This window comes from Artemia franciscana, chromosome 15 (assembly GCF_032884065.1).
Source record: "Artemia franciscana chromosome 15, ASM3288406v1, whole genome shotgun sequence".
Lineage (NCBI taxonomy): Eukaryota > Metazoa > Arthropoda > Branchiopoda > Anostraca > Artemiidae > Artemia > Artemia franciscana.
Genome location: NC_088877.1, coordinates 6,090,398 through 6,108,131, shown reverse-complemented (window position 1 = coordinate 6,108,131; position 17,734 = coordinate 6,090,398). Strand labels below are relative to the sequence as shown.

General features: G+C 36.8%; 1 protein-coding gene and 3 non-coding genes across 7 annotated transcripts in view; all 4 read right to left on the bottom strand.

Annotated features, from left to right (window-relative positions):
- Positions 1–17,734, bottom strand: part of LOC136035981 (elongator complex protein 2-like) — a 92,435-nt gene that overhangs the window by 44,407 nt on the left and 30,294 nt on the right. For all 4 annotated transcript variants that reach the window (XM_065717880.1, XM_065717881.1, XM_065717882.1 and 1 more), the window contains exons 7-9: positions 12,146–12,351; positions 10,407–10,752; positions 9,404–9,553 (exon numbers count right to left, since the gene is read on the bottom strand). In XM_065717880.1, coding sequence (XP_065573952.1) covers positions 9,404–9,553; positions 10,407–10,752; positions 12,146–12,351 — 702 coding nt within the window. The remainder of the gene's footprint in view (positions 1–9,403; positions 9,554–10,406; positions 10,753–12,145; positions 12,352–17,734) is intronic.
- Positions 14,465–14,659, bottom strand: LOC136036733 (U2 spliceosomal RNA). Its single transcript, XR_010619780.1, has one exon. It is a non-coding gene; the product is annotated as a U2 spliceosomal RNA (small nuclear RNA).
- On the bottom strand, positions 15,329–15,519 carry LOC136036740 (U2 spliceosomal RNA). The gene has a single exon (XR_010619786.1). It is a non-coding gene; the product is annotated as a U2 spliceosomal RNA (small nuclear RNA).
- Positions 16,542–16,732, bottom strand: LOC136036732 (U2 spliceosomal RNA). The gene has a single exon (XR_010619779.1). It is a non-coding gene; the product is annotated as a U2 spliceosomal RNA (small nuclear RNA).

Sequence of the window (17,734 nt, the reverse complement as noted above, 5' to 3'; positions counted from 1 at the left end):
TTTCCACAATGATCGCCAAATCTTTCGTAACTGATGCCAGAAGTGACGAGTACAGTAGGGACCATCGCGAATGACCTTGAAACTTGCAATTTTAATTTTTTGTTTTTCGCGCTGGAAAAAATTTCACGCCTAGATTCAGCTGGTAGCGGATAGTTTTATTATCTCAGACAGGAAGATTGCCACTATACTCAACAATGACCTTGATTACAGCTCTCTTTCATTCCTAATCAGAATTATTAGTAAACTTGACAAGATTATTATTCAATAAGCTTGAATAAACAAAAAAAAAGATTACTATACTAACACCTGCTACGGATTTCGTGAACGGCACTTGTTACTACAAAAGTTAAAAAGTAGCTCAGCATATCAAATTATCCATAAAGCATATCAAACTCGTCCATAAAACACTTCCCACCACAGCCACAAAGTAAATCGCAAGGTCTATTTCCAGCACATGAACCTTTTTTTGTACAGCGCTTGCACGAGCAGTACTGGGGGACCACACCTTCTGGAAATGCCTGAAGGGTAGACACAACTGGCCTAACCCCACCGTCTTGAAAAATCCAGCCAAATTGCAGGGGATCCAGAAACTGTGGCTTTGCTCGATTTGCTTGCAAAAAAATGTCCAACTGCAGGTACACGCGCTTAGCATGACACTCAAAGGCAGCGTCAGATGGTGGCAAATACTTAAGCTCCCGCTTTCGAGGTTACAAATGCACTCTTAATTCATTAAGAGAGGTAAAGTGGTCTGGGTCTTTTCCGTATGAGGCAACAACGACCTTTTTGCAAATCACACTGAATTTTTCTAGAACCGCAGGGTCGAGCTTTGACTTCTGTATCTCTTGGACAAGCAAAGCAATCGGTTTCTCCAATCCCCATTTCTCGACCGCCTTGGCCACCACTCGTTTTCCTTTAGAAAACATGAAACCCACGGTATCACACCCTGAAAGCGTATGAAGAAGGCAGATGGAGTGAACAAAATCGTTCGGTAAGTTGCTGCAAAGCTGATTTATAGGCACTAAATAGCTGTGGAACCTGACATAAACTTTCCGCTTTTCACAATTTGGGTGGTTCCCAAGGAATAACTTGTAGTGATATAGCAAGACGACAACTATGTCTGTGTCATTCGCATCGACCAAAACGACATCGAAACCCCTCTCCAAACAGTCCAACATGTGTAACACAACTCTTGTATCGGCCTCTTCATGGGTACAGCTCAAACGCTCTTCAAAGTTTGTATCAGCATTTCCACTTCTGTTGAGCATCACCACTCTCATCCGGTCTCGAAAGCCTCCTGAAAGGTACACAGTGAACCCTGCTTGCAGCAGGTGAACTGAGTTTTCAAACTCACCGAATAGAAGCTCAATCAGTCTTGCCTTTGTCTTGGAATTTGAGAGCAACGAGTTCCAGTCATCTAGGTTTGAGTGTCTACCTAGAGCTACCGGAGACCTGTTTGAACATCCTCGCTGCTCATGGCAACCACCGCAGTCCTTTAGGCAGATCACCTTGCCTTCTTTGTCGGAATATCCAAAAATCCCATCATATCTATCTGCAAGGACGTGCAGCTCCTTAACGTTGCTGTTGAAAGACACAAGCGTAGAAAATGTCCGTTTTCCATCCACCGATGGATTTGGTGGATGGCTTCTGAGGTAGGGCATCAAGTCTACCACCCTTGAGTGAGTCGACTCACTGCTAATCTCGAGGTGAACGGGCCACTCGCTCAAGCTGATTTTTGTTTTCAAATACTCCAGAAGAGCTGACTTTGTTCCTGTCCGAAGCACAACCATTCCAGATATGGCACTTCTCTGGAATATAGAAGGTGCATATGGAAGAAGCTCATGGGAAAGCAAATTCTTTAGATGGTGAAGTCCTCTTTCGCCTGTAAAGTCAACACTCACCAATACCCTTTTGACAGTTTGAAGTTCAACATTGGTAAGGCTATTTACAGCACTAGAAGTATTGGTTGCTTTTTTCTGTTTCGCCTTCTCATTATTCATGAACTTTACTTTGCTAAAGGCACCTTTTTCACCGTCCAAGTAGCGATCAACCGCTCTGCTTCCAACAGATCGCACACTGAGGAGACTGTCAGCTATCTCACTATCAACTGTCTCAAGCGTATAAATATTCAGCATATCTTCGTCAGTGGATCGAAAGGGATTGAGCCTGGCTTCCAGAACAGACTTCACTTTATCAACAGCCATGTGTATTCGCAGAACGAAGGAAGGGTGATCTTCGTGGTGAGAGGAGTCAAACTCAGTCTGGAGAACAATGCGTAGCATCTCAGTGAATGTAGACGAGACTGAGGCACAGAACGGAAGAGTTAAAGTCCACTTCACCTGTGCCAACTCATTCATGGTAATACCCGTCATTCCACCTTCCGTTTTTGAATCTAAATTAATGGTAGATTCTACAGCATGGTCTGGGGATATGCAGTTGAATTTTGCATTCCTCCTCTTCACATTGAACAGTCCATTGTTGAATGCCTGATCTACTTCTTGAGGTAAGCCCTGCATCTCAGCCAGGTACTCAATAAAGCAAGTGCCATACTTATAGTGACCACATGCAACTAAATAAGGAAGCATTTTTCTAGCTCCTTCAAGATGGCCATCCCAGTCACCAGATCTTTCACTGTACACAAACTGCCACAAAACCAGTACCATTTCTTTGTACTGCTTCCAGAACTTGTGGGTTTTTGAGCGTGCACGAGAAGTCTCGAACCTTTCTAACCACGGGGACAATGCGGTAAGTTTTTCCTTTAGACAGTTCAAGTTCTCATCACCCTCTCTTGAGATCTTCAAGTTTTGCAGTAAATCTCCCATTTCTTCAAAGATAGTGATGCACGATGAATCGTCTGATTCTGCGAAAAAATCTTCGAAAGCTTCCCAGTACAGAATGGATATTGCCTCGAGGACTAACGTATGAGTAGCGAGAGCTTTATAGTACGGTTTACCACTCATCACTTTCTTTGCGGTTCCTTCCAACAGAATTCCAACCTCGTAAATCACCTCTTCTAGACCCGAGCACTTCATTATATGACCGATGGCACCCATGAAGTTCATTAAAATATGAAGACCGCCCATTCTGAGGACAACATCAGAATATGCTTCAGGATTTCTGACTCTCAGAGCATGAACGATTTCATATACGGCCTGGTCACATGTGATGACGGTGTAACTCAGTCCCAGTAATCTGGCAGTTTTCTGGAAAGACTTAATGACTTCTTCCACGACTGCTGGGTTCGAGGGAGAGTGGGGAACCACTGGCAGGTATCCGATCCTGGTAACAGGAATATCATCCTTACAGCCATACACTGCTGAGAAACACTTGAAACCAAAATATGGTTGAGATTCTGCCGAGTCACTTGATACATTAATGAGCTGCGTCGGCAAAGCTCTACAAAGAAGCCAGATCGTGAAAAAGTCTGAAACGGGAACTTTCTGGTCACCTGACAAACCAATGAGATTGCTGCATTTATCGGTCGCCTCTATTTTTCTCTTGAGGTACATCTTCCCAAACTTTCCAGGCTGAATCAGATTTGAAGACGACAGGGAAGGGTTTCTGTTCCAACTTTTCTTCAAAGAACACGCTTTCTTTAGTGGGCCGTCCGTGTTTGGTTGCATAATGATGCTTGTCGTAATATGTGACGTCGAACCGTCAGACGTCTCTTCCTGAAACAAAAGTACTCTTAAGCAAAATGTAACAAAAACCCTATTATTCCTTTCGAAAATTGCTCCAAGGACACCTGAAGAAGAAACAAAACTGGAAGATAGGATTCAGGTTGCTGTATACGCGAAGCGGCAACGGCGTTTTTTGTCGGCACATTTTTGAGTCCGTCGGCACAAACTGGACGTCCCCCCCCAAAAGCTAAAAGGCCAGTGACGCCCCTGATGGTATCTGATACCACGGTCTAAAGTCGTTTTCGTAGTTACCGAAGTATCTGATACCACGGTCAAAAGGCGTTTTTGCAGTTACCGTGGTCTCTAGCCAGGTACTGTGGTAACTGATCGTGGTATCCGAAAATTTCATCAAACTTTCATCATCACTAACAGGAGTCATAGTTTTTTGTCAAATTGGTGGGAAAGAAGTTATGTCACTCAGAATTTTATTTTTTTGATGATTTCTAAAAGTACAAATCGTTTGAAGGTACGTCAGCAACTTTCGGATTATTTTCTTGATGATTTCTAAAAGCACAAATCGTTTTTGAAGGTACTTCAGCAACTTTCGGATCTCAGGTCGCTTTTTGGATCCGAATTACAGTTCCCGGATACTCTACAGTCTCGTAACATAACAAAAACCTTAAAGATATGAGAATTCCTAAAAAGCGAGGGGTTGCCCACTCAGCATTTGGATGCACAACAGGAGTGGGCAACCCCTCGCTAAAAAGGCATTATTTAATAACTGGAATGTGAAAAAAACCCAATAAGATAACAATAAGAAAACAATAAGTAAGACATCAACGTTGTTTAAAGCTACTGCTTTTGTCAACTCTAATAAAATCCCCAAAGATGTTAGGTCATTTTTATAATCTCTTCCAACCCAAGGCTGGTAAAAAAAAAAAAAAAAAAAAAAAAAAAAAAAAAAAAAAAAACAGAAAAAGGATTCGACCTCTGTGCATTTTTAGGGAGTGTCCGAGCATTCTATATCACGCTTTCACGATATACATAGGCTATTAAGTGGGCTCGAACCACTTCGCTCCTAAAAGTAGAATTTACCATCTCTTCATTAAGTATTATTCCTAACATGATCAGAAGCAACTTGCAGAATGCAGGTACGAACAGTGAGTTAGAAGAAGGCGGATAGATTTACAGCGGATAGATGCCGCTGCTTATCCGAGCTAAAAATTGGGTCAATCCGCTTTTCTGTCAATAGTTCAAAAACGAGAAGAGTTAGAGAATTTCTGGATCAGTTATTTTGTAGGACAATAAATTTCCTCCAGAAGCCATTAAAAAAAATACACCTCAGTCAGGCAAATTTTCAAGATGGATCAAGATTATTCCAAAAGAGAGATAAATTGTGTTAACTTTTTCGTCGAAATTTTGTGATTACAACTGAACGGCAAAAGATAAAAATTTTTTGAAAAGAGAATATGATTCTTTATTTAATTACCTTCGATCTGAGGTATAGCTGAACAATTTTGGAGTAACCTGTAATTTTTTATCGATTTTAATATAATTTTTGCCAGTTAAGATGGATTTTTAGTAAATTTGAAGAAATATGGATGTCGCACCCATTTGTCGACTATATAACGCCGATTTTCGTTTTCAGCATGGTCGATTGCATTAGATTGCCCACTCAAACCTTCCGCTGCTTGCTGATCACCTCAATCCTTAAATATCAACATTTCTCTCGTGTGGCTCCCTGACTAGGCGTTAGGTGTGGTTCCTTCTTCAAGCTCTAGAACTTGAAAGCAGTTCCTCGGTCCTTCCTGTGCAAAGTCAATGGTTCTTGAGTCAGTTACGGAGCAGGAACTGATAACAATAATTTCGTCATTGAAAAATTCTTCATCTGGATTCGACCAAATTCCTGCCAAATTAATCAAACAGATTCTTCCCTCAATTATTACACCACTGTGCCACTTGGTTAACCAGTCATTCAAGCTCGGAATATTCCCTCAGCGTCTCAAGTTGGCATGAGTGATAGCACTATTTAAAGGAGGTGACCGGGAGGACCCGGAGAACTATAGGCCTATATCTCTTCTGTCTGTCTTTTCTAAAATATTTGAAAAGGCTATGCTAAAGCGTTTGCTGAGTTTCCTAGACGCGAAGAAGTTTTTTTTATCGGCACCAATTTGGTTTTCGGGAGAAGTGCTCAACAGAACACGCATGTAATATGCTTCTTCATTTTGTACGACAGTCTTTAGACTTCGGCCTTATCCCTGCAGCAATATTCCTTGATGTGAAGAAAGCTTTTGACATTATATATATATATATATATATATATATATATATATATATATATATATATATATATATATTAATAAAACTGCAGGTTTGCTTTTATTTTTGATCATTGCTTTGTTGAAATTAAAACCCGTTTTTTTCCCCTAATTTTTCATTGTTAAATGGAAAATTTTCAGGAAATTTTTTGATAAATCAAAAGACACTAGGTAATTTCAGGAAGTCAAAATGGCGAATCTGTAATACTTCACAATGTTTTTTTTTACAGGGGATTTTTTATCAGAGAATATTCAGGGAATGCTGAGTTCAATCAAAAGACATTTTCTGCATCCAGGTTGTCAATATGATATTTTTTTTTTTTTTACACCACACCAAGCATACGGTCTCGTCAAAATCACACATAAAGGGAGCTGAGTGATGCCTCTAACATAGGCCTATACCTACTCTCTTATTCCGTTTTCGTTCATACGTAATTTTTCGAACAACTGTCGTGGAGGATTTTTTCGAGTATATTATCTAAGAATATCTGCTGATTCGAAAGCTTAATTCAAGTAAAGAGCTTTATTAAAAATTAAACTTATTTATTATATAATATAAAACTATTTATTATATAACATAAAACTTATTCATATAAAATTTAAAAATTAAACTTATTACCTTATTAAAAGAGCCTTATTAAAGCAAAAATAAATTTCTATAACAACTCAAACTTTAAATGACCAGAAATTACCACTAAAGAATAAACGAAACCCAAAACGAATAAAATAAAATATCACATGAAAGATGAAGAAAATGGATAGTATACAAAATTCTCGTTCAATAAAATCTTGAATTGCTGAGGTTTTCAATGCTTAAGATCATTATATATTAGATATTCTATTTATTTTCAGTAGTTCTTTCCAGTAATCTAGAATACTATAGTGATATTTTTTCTTTTTTTATTCGTCCATGTTTTGAAAATTAAAACACACTGTTTAAAACACATAGAAGTTTTCAATAAAACTTATAACTAGAGAAAGGCATGAAAAGGCCATGTCCAGGGGGAGGGGGTAACAGGGGGGGGGGGTAACAGATTTGAGCCCCATCCCCTAAAATTTCTGTCCGAAAGGTAAAAACGAAACAAAAATCAACTTAAACAAATTTTTAACACGTTTTTAAGTTTTTTTGTACATCCCCCAACAAAAATCCCGGATACGTCCTTGAGCGAAGTAAACACAAAATAAATAGCCCAAATAGCCTGCAAATGTAAGTTTCTCTAAATTATTTTAAATCTGACAGCGATGGTGATTTTAAAACCTTAAAAGTAGTGATTTAAATTTGACGCTAAAATCGCTAGCCAGAAACGTTTCCTAATGGCAGCATAAGCCAGGTCAAAAATTCTGACCTCTCCCCTCGCAAAAAAAAAATCATACATACGCGACTTCTTAAGATAAAAGAAATATTAAAAAAAAACAGGTTAAACTGTCACATTTCTTGGACACTTTTTTCAGTTGCTACATCAAATTCTCTTCCAGTTTGACTACTTTCTTTTATATTCCACTTTATAAACATTGGGATTTAGTCAACTCGAATAAAGCAAAAAAAAGGTAAAAAAAAAAAAAGGTAAAGGATACGGCATTAGACTTTTACAGTCCGTACCGGCGGTGCAGATCTCCGTTTCTTGGCCCTTCAGCCAGGAAGTGCAATGGGGGGTTGGGGGCCAGCCATCCTGTGCTTTCGCACACCCTTCCTGTTTACCTTCCCCAGATTTCTCCAGGTACCCATTTGGAGCTGGGTCGACTCTGGCTAAGCTTACAGAGTCACGCCACTGACCCCCGTCCCAAACTGAAGAATTGGGTACACTGGGATTCGAACCCGCGTCCTCTCAGACAAGGGATCCCGAATCCAGCGCACCAACCCACTCGGCCAGGACGGCTCAAAATAAAGCAAAAAGTAATGAAATAAAAATAACAGTTCACATTGTTATAATTATGTGGCTTAATTATCAATGATTTCAATTAATTATTAGAATTTTGGTTAAATTATTTCAGCGGCAGACACATATGGAATCTAGCAAATGACTTGATGACACATATGTTACTTTTCAACTAATTAGTATAATTAATCATACAGTCATAATAACAAAGAACCTAGATTACTCAACTAATCAGATCGTCATTAACCTCCATATTAAGTAAAACATTGAGATATTAATACAAATTTGTCCTGGATTGAAATCCAGCGGCGCCAACGTAAGAGAAACAGATGAAGATTTTTCTATAATTCAAATAGACAAATTTAAATAAAAAATAAATTTAAATAAAATAAATCTAAATGAAATAAAAACTACATTTTCAAAATCCATGGGGAGGAATTTTTTCTTTTTTCCAAAAGAAATAACAAAAAGATATTTTCCAAAATCTAGAGGTGACAATTTCCCCCACCTTATCGGCACCTCTGTTTGGATTTGTGCCAAAATTCAAAAATCAACGGTTTTTGACAAGGCGAGTATCGACATAATCATAGTTATAACTAGTAAGATGATTGTTTTCTTGCAGCTCATGTCCGAGTCACACTTAACGATAAAAACAGAGTGAACTTAACTATAGTACCAATAACAGTTCATATGAATGATATCGTAAATTAGGTTATGTTCAACTTTCGAGCGCAACTATAATTATTACGAAATAGAGAGATGGGTTTAAGGCAGATAGTTTTAAAAATGATAAAGATGGTAGCTCTACAGAAGTCTCACTATCTCTACTTGACAAAGGATACAAAGAAATAATATTAGTTGAAACTATTTAGGAACAAATTAGTCCTGATATAGATTTCACAAAAAAAACTACTCGTCACTTTAATTTTGAGCTTCTTTAGAGTGAACGTAAAAATCAACGCGGAAGATGTTGAACGTAATTAGACGCGGAACGTCAAGATTAACGAAGAAAACGAATAATTCTTCAATCTTGGTTTACTCTTAAGGGTTAGAACACATTCTGGCCACATAAAATAAAACATATTTGAGTACGGTATGCTTCCCCTTTGGAATGAAGAAAATGACCCTGCTTATGTGGAAAGTGGATTACAACACCTCCTCAAGGCCTGGGGTTACCAATTCCCGAAAATAAAGGGAAAGGAGTCAAGGTTGTTCATCAACTTTTAAAAATGAAGATACACAAAAGTATTTTAAAAAACGAGGAAAGAGCGGGGATAATTTTTTGTTAGCTTTTTTATTTCCATGAACATACCAAAAAAGTTGTTTTTCAAAATCTCTATGGGCATTGACCTCCTATTGTTCTATTGGAAAATAGGAAATCTACGTATATCCAAGGCCAGATTTTGGCCTTGAATTTTAGGCCAGAAAACAATATTAGGCCAGAAAACGATATTATGCATTCCAAAACTCCATGGATAGGGAAAAAGAAATTCCATGCCTCTCTACTGGCAATTGAAAAATATGCACATACCCAAGGCCATATTTTGGCTTTTAATTTTAGGCTTAAGCACTATAAAGAAAGGAAATGTACCTTTCATGACTTCTGATGCAAATGTCGGTTCATAGTACATATCTGACTGGGATTTCGGCTTTAGCTTCTCCTTCCCTAGGTCTGTATCATATACTGGCTTGTTGGATAACCCAAGAGCAGGGACAGAAGCACCTCTTGGAGCATTTTTGACTAAAAAATTAGGCATAAGTAAATAAACCACAGAGAAAAGTGGAAATATCTTTCAAAAATCCTTGTAACTAAAAATAAGCGTTCGTTCTGGGCCCAAAATATCCCACCAGCAAGGCCTTATCCAGAGACGGAAGAGGGTTACTGGATTTGACCCCACGGTCAGACACAACAAAAATGACATAACAAAAATGCATATAAACCAATTTTTTTATATTCCCCCTCCTTAGCAAAAATCCTGAATATGCATGTGTACATCAGTTTTTTTACTCAAGACAAAATTTTACACATTTTTGTTTAATATTTCAGTTTCAATTCGATTCAGCTACCAGATCCAACTAGATTCAGGATCAATCTCAACTTTATTTCAATTAGGTTGAATTTTACACAGAAGAAAGGCTGGTTTTTAAAATATGGGATAGAGAGAGAGAGATACGAGAAATACGGGAGAGAGAGAGAGAGAGAGAGAGAGAGAGAGAGAGAGAGAGAGAGAGAGAGAGAGAGAGAGAGAGAGAGAGAGAGAGAGAGAGAGAGAGAGAGAGAGAGAGAGAGAGAGAGAGTTAGAGAGAAACAGAGAGAAAATGCAACGTTTTTGGCTATCTTTTGCAATGCCACACAATCTACCAAAGTTCAACAGAAAACCAGAAATACGAGAAAAGAGAAATACAGGAGAGAGAAAGAAAGAGAAAGAGAGAGAGAGAGAGAGGAAAGAGAGAGAGAGAGAGAGAGAGAGAGAGAGAGAGAGAGAGAGAGAGAGAGAGGAGAGAGAGAGAGAGAGAGAGAGAGAAATACAACCAGAGAAAGAAAGAGAGAGAGAGAGAGAGACAATCAGAGAGAAATAGAGAGAAAAAGCAACCTTTTTGGCTATCTTCTGCAATGCCACACAATCTACCAAAGTTCAAAAGAAAATCTTCAGGCGCTTGAAACACGCGAGCCACCTTCTCATCGGCACCACTAATGAGCTTGTATCTATCAGCTAAAGCCAAACAGGCCATATCATATCCGTGAACCTGAGGCCTTGCAATTTCATACCAAGGAGCATATAAATATGACTCTTTTCCAGTAGGACATGGTGCAAAGAGCCGAGTTGTCTGATCAGTAGAACAGCTAATAACATATACACCTTTCGGGTCCCAAGCAAGGTCAACAACAGAATCAAAATGACCACCAAATGAGTGTCTTGGAAGCCATTGATTACTTATCTGAAAGATAATATAAAAAGTGTGCTACTTGCAAGCTTTACTCCATTGTTTTCAGTTTAAACACACACAAACAGATATATATATATATATATATATATATATATATATATATATATATATATATATATATATATATATATATATATATATATATATATATATATATATATATATATATATATATAATGAAAAGAAAAGAAAAGTTAAGATAGATCCTATATGCCTTCTTTTATAATTTTAAACACTATAAGCAACAGGCATTTCTGCAAAAACATGCACTCAATGTTTTGCTACTTTTACTGAATGTTTAGGGCATACTGATAGGTATTTTGGGTAGTATATAGCATAGAACAAAAAAAAATTAGGATAAATAGATTTTTTCAAGGATTTACTGACGATTTTTCAATACAAGCTTGTCTTCATATATTTTAGAGCCTGCTTAGATATATTTTAGAAGTAAGCATTCCTAAAATCCCAGAATTTTGTTTCTAATGACTACTATGGAGAATATTTTTCTTTTCTTAATGTCCCATTAGAAAAGTTTCCTTTCCCTGTACATACAGGTGCACAGGGCGGGGAGGTCTTTGAGAGGAACCTTGAAATGATTAGAAAAGCAATGGATGATTACTTCTATGAAACAAGTATTCCTTTGCAAATCTAACTACTGACTAAAGTTTTACAAGAGAAATCTCTCCCCTTTTATAACTCATTTTTTTGAAAAAGTGGAACATATACTGTCTAATTTATGGCATGATGCTATACACAAAATGCGTAAATTTGGATAAAAGATAACTTCTATTCTATTTGCTTACCGCAAAAAGTATTAGCGAAGGCGAGCAAAATCGTGGGAGAACATTTTTGGGAAAAGAGAAAAGATGAATCCTCATTACAGGGAATCTTCCCTGCATAAAAAAAAAAAAAAAAAATGGCGAAATACATTAAAATACAGATTTTACATAAGTTCTATTTTCTCTCTCTCTCTCTCTCTTTCTTAATATTAGAATATGAACATAAAACTATTTTATCATCATTCTCTCTCTCCCTTTTGTCTCTTCCCTCTCCCTCTCTCACTCTCTTTTTCTCTATTAATATTAGGATATGAACATAAAAGTTATATTGGTTTAAATGACATAGCCCCTGTTCCTGAAAAACTATTTTATCATCTTTCTCTCTCTCCGTTTCATTCTTTTCCTCTCTCTCTCGTTCTCTTTCTCTCTCCTAATATTAGGATATGAACACAAGCTATTTTGTTTTTAAATAACATAGCCCCTCTTCCCCTAGAAAAACTATTTTATCATCTTCTCTGATCTCATAAAATAACTATTTTATAAACATTTTCAGAAGTTTCGACTCTGCATTGTTATGGCTAGTACATATTGGCGACATCCTTAACCTCGTCCAGTCTCCACATATGAAAAGCTCCTTGAAAACCATGCGCGAGAATAATGCAACCGTCGGGGCTAAAAGTGCAGCCAAGAAATCCCAGAGTGTTGCCACCAACTTCACCGACTCGAACACAATCTGCCCATATACCATTCTCGTCTTCTTCCCAGATTATCATTGTTTTGTCCATCGATGCTGATAATAGTCGAAGCTTACCTAAGACAAGAAAAATGAAAAATGATTCAAACAGATTTTTTGGTAAATTTTAGGTTTCCTAATCAACCGTTTATACTTACTAACAACCGTTAATTACTTTTCAAAAAAAAAACACTAGTATTTACCAGTGTTTTCACTCTCTCTTTCTTTTTCTTTTTATCTCGCTCTTTCTTTCTTTCTCTTTTTATATCCCTCTTTCTCTCTTGATCTCTCTCTCCTTCTTCTTTATCTCTCTCTCTCTCTCTCTGAAAATAATTCAGTATAGGAGTGTTGCCACTAACTTCACCGACAAGAACACAATCTGCCCCTATACCATTCTTGACTTCTTTTCAGATTATCATTGTTTTGTCTATAAAACGCTGATAATAGTCGAAGCTTACCTATTACCAGTCTTTTCACTCTTTTCTCTTTATCTCCGTCCCTACCTGCCTATCCCTCCCTCTTTCTCTTTTACTATCTCTCTCCTTCTCCCTTTTTCTCTCTCTCTCTCTCCTTCTCCCGTATCTCTCTCTCCTTCTCCCTTTTTCTCTCTCTCTCCTTCTCCCTTTCTCCCATCTCCGTTTTGTCCATCGATGCTGATAATAGTCGAAGCTTACCTATTACCAATGTTTTGACTCTCTCTGTCTCTTTCTCTCTCTCTCTCTCTCTCTCTCTCTCTCTCTCTCTCTCTCTCTCTCTCTCTCTCTCTCTCTCTCTCTCTCTCTCTCTATCTCCCTCTCTCTCTTATAAAAACCTTTAAAAACAGCCTCTCTAACAACAGATTATCTTTAAAAACATTTTTAAACGTGGCTAGGAAAACGATGGCTTCACTGACTTTTTTTCCTTCTTAAAAACAGCCTCTCTAACAAAAGATTAATTTTAAAAACGTTTTAAAAAGTGGCTAGGAAAACAATGGCTTCACTAACTTTTTTTCCTTCTTCCACTCGCTCGGATCTCAAAAACAATTTTTTTTTTTTTTTTCAGAGTTATCTTTTACTTTCAAACCTTGTTATTTGTAGAATATTTTTCGGCTCGAGAGGTTTGCCAACCCCTTACTCGATTTTTAGCCTATCTCCTTAACTATTCAAAAAAAAAAATCTTCTTAAAGCTATGAAACAGTTTGTGGTAAAAAAAAAATTGTAAGAAAGAAAACGAAAAAAATGGAGTTTTCAAAGGTCAAATGAAAATACTGAAGAAAAGACAGAAAGCGAATATTTCGAGAGAAACCGCCTCTCTTCTTCACCGCGAAAAAAAATAATATGATCAAGGAAAAGGAAAAAACCAAAAAACAAACGCGGAAAGTACAACAAAACCAATGAAAATTATCATCAAAAAATGAAATAAAATTCAATAAAAGACCAAAAATTTAAAGAATTTCTAATTCTTTAAAGTTTTAAAGAATTTTTAAAGGTTTTCTTTCTTCATGTTATGGCAGGCAAATGTAGTTTAAGGAATTATCATTGTAAGTAAGAAGCGACGCGGTTCAATAGTAACCAAAACTCCAAAAACTAGACACATCAAAAGAATCGGATTTTTATGCTGATTCGAAATAATATAAAGTTCATTAAGATAAACATTACCCATTAAAGTTACGAGTCTGAGAAAATTTGCCCAATTTTTGAAACGAGGGAAAAACACACATAAAAGGTCATACCATCAGATTCAATATATTACATAACCCTATTGAAGATGATTCAAGCTCCTACATACAAAAATGAAGAATTTTGCATTTTTTGTCAGAAGAAAGATCAAGGATGCGTGTTTATTTTTTTTTTTCCAGGGTGACCATATCGAACCAGTGATCCTAGAAAATCGGGAGATGGCTCATTTGATCGGAAATCAAACTTCTAGTGCTATTTTTAAGTGATCAAAAAGATTGAAAGGCAGAGAGCCCCCTCCTACGCCCTTTCTTCCCCAAAGTCACCCGATCGAAGTTCTGAGACATCCAGTTTATTCGGTATAGTTGAAAGGTCCAATAGATGTGCCTTTGGAGATAACATGATCCCCCTAAGCCTCTGAAAAAAGGATTTTAAGTTACGAAATGTACCCATTACTTATGTATAGTATTTATTATGGGGAAGTAAAAAGATTTGTTTTGCGGTTGGGGCGGAATTTTCTGCTTGGGGGGATTTCACAAGGTGAGAATTTTCCATGGGAAAGGAAATTTCCCGGGTGCGTTTACCAGGGGAAATTCTTTACTGGGGCAATTTGCCAGCCAATTTCCAAAATCAGTTTAATTTTCTGGATCCCATATAGGGACCGCATCAGAGATTAAGCTGGTAAGAACATATACGATACTTTGATCTTAGCCAAAAGGCCGAGAAGCGATATATGCAATCACAATTTCAAAAGAATTCATAAGAACGAAAGTAACAAATTTTGTAAAAAACTAATTTAGGCAACAAAAATCAAACGACGTGAGAAATTAAAGCTCAGATTTTATTAATAGATCATTCGAAAAATTTATGACAGTCATAAAAAAAATAGCTCAGTGAGAAGTTATCCACGAAAGAAATGCATTTCGAACCACGAGCAACAGCGCCAGACAACAGCGCCATTGAGAGCTGATAGCACATTCGTTTTGGATGCTAATTTATCTTATATGTTTTGTAAAAATGTAATATTTTAATAATATCTTTCGAAATAAATCAGGTTGTCTTAAATGCGACTCAGAAGCTCAAATTGGCGAAATAGACGCAGGTATCTTATGATAATAAAAAAAGAATTTACTGTGCTTATGTGCTCTGTCTCAATAGTTGGCATCCTAATGCCTTTATTTCCTCCTGTTTATTGTTTAAATCAACAGGGGTAGGTTACTTCTGTTTTTGCCATAAACTCTTACAAAGAATATACAATTTTTCTTTTTCTTCCGACGAAAAAAATGTGATTTTCAATTTATTCGAGGACTAGGACGCTACAAGTGTGGTGTCTATTAAATTTAAAAAATCGTGTTATTCGCAAATTTGGATCGTGTTCATCAGCATAGGTTTCCCATCAAAAGGGATGCGCCAATCCCAGAGGTATTGCAATACTAGGCTAAAGCGTGGAGGGAGCGGAGCAAGCCGTGGCATCCCTCCAATTTCTAAAAATCAGTTTTATTTTTGGTATCCAATGTAGGGACCGTATGAAGATTAAGCCGATAAGAACAGATACTACACTTTGATCTTAGCCAAAAGGCCGAGAAGCAGTACATGCAATCACAATGTGAAAGAATTCACAAAAATCAAAGTAAAAACTTTGTAAAAATTTAATTTAGGGCGACAATAACCAAACGATATGAGAAACTAAAGTTTGGACTTTATTTTCTTAAGTCAATCCCCCTTCCCCCTACCGATCTCAAAATTGAACAGATCATTTGCAAAATTGACGATAGTCATAAAAAAAAGATGGCTCAATGAGAAGTTATACACGAAGGAAAGGTATTTCAAACCAAGCACTAGACAACACTGCCATTGAGAGCCGATGGTACATCTGTTTTAGACTGACCTGTGTACTTTGTTAAACGATAATAGCATGCTTTGGAAACAAAACAATCTTCTTGCAATATTCCGAGATTCCCCCAGAAAAACATTTCTTGAATTAGAAACTAAAAAAGACTAGAAATTAAGAAGCTAGAAATAGAAGCTAGAAAAAAGACTAGAAATATATTTGACAGCTTTTTACACCTACAATAACATAATTCGATAATGAACATTCTTCATTAATGGAAATTCACATTTTAACCGTTAATTTATTAATTTCCCTTGTATTTCTTTAGTCTTTTCTAATGGAAATAAAATTTCCTGGAAACAATGGAGCTCAATAAAATGATCGGCTACCCTCCCCCTAATAGTAAAAGATCAATAATCATTTTCCATTATATTTTGGAATTCAGATTAATATTCTGGGCCCCATGTTGGGACACCAAGCTCAATCACCCCTTTGTACGTGCCTGTTACTTCAGATGGTATTGAAATGCTGGTCTCTCATCAAGAAAGTGATGCCTTGAATTTAAAATTTTGACAGGTTCTTCAAAATTAACTATAATTGTCTCCAATGGTTTAAAGACTCACAATTTACTCACAATCTACTCACAATTTACTCACAATCACAGGTCTCGACTCACAATTTACAATTGCATTGTGTACAAGAGTTTAAATAACTGATATAGAATTGAATATAACACCGGAATTGAAAAAATTGAATAAAGGAAATGAGTTTATTCCCATGGACAGGGGTGCGCCGATCCCAGAGATACTGCAATACAGGGCCAACACGTGGAGCAAGGGGAGCAGCCCCGACATCCCTCTGGTTTCCTAAAATCATTTTAACATTCTGGGTCCTATGTAGAGTTCGTGTCAGATATTAAGCTAATAAGAATATATACTACACTTTAATCTTACCCAAAAGGCTAAGAAGCAGGGTTGCCACTTAGCATATTTTTGGTGCTACTTTGGGTGGGAAAATAGATCATTTTCGTATAAAGTGGCATTTTCCAAAAATTTGCCACTCGCGAAGTGGAAAAAAGAAAGTCATCAATAGAACTAGATTGACTATAAATTATAGTCCAAGCTTAGGGACTAAAGTGGAAAAGACCAAATCAGAGAAGTACTATAGATTATAGTCCAAGCTTAGGGACTAAAGTGGAAAAGATCAAATCAGAGAAGCCAAAAAAAAACAAATAAGAGAAAATAGGGCTTAAATCAGAGATTAAATATATAAAAGACAAGTATTTTCAACTGAAAGTAAGGATAAACATCAAAACTTTAAACGAACAGAAATTATTACGTATACGAGGGAGATTGCACTCGCCTAAATATCTTACTCTTTGCGCTAAACTTAAAGTTTTTGACCCATTTCCTTAAGAGCGACTCCTGAAACACAAGTGCCGTTTAATTAGAATAATAAACTTTTTTAAAAGTCCTAAAAAACTTTAGCGTAAAGAGCTTCTATTTCCACTATTTTCTATTTCTACTGTCACTAAGACGAGATGAAAAAAGGAGATGAAAAAGCTGAAACACGGATATATTGGCAAGAAGCCAGTTCTTAATTAAATCGAAATTGCTGATTTAGCAAAAGCCAGTTTTTTGTTTCTATGGCGTTATAAGAAATTGTACAAGATGATGAATGAATCCCAACAGCTAAAGCAAAAGGCATGGGAAAAACTTAGAGGTAATAATGAACGATAATGAAGCGCAAGAAGATTTGCGGTTCGAAGACAGGCAACAGTGAGGATTATACCAAATTGTAAAACAAAGTAACCCACAAAAAAAATCCTTGGTTACAAGAGCAAGAATCATGACGAATCCCAGAAGAACAGAAAGCCCAGAAATGTATTAATCTTCGAAGGATAAAGAGGAAGGAGCAATTGAATTCACGCCAGAATTTTTTGATTCAACTGAAATTGCTAATCCTCTTCACACTG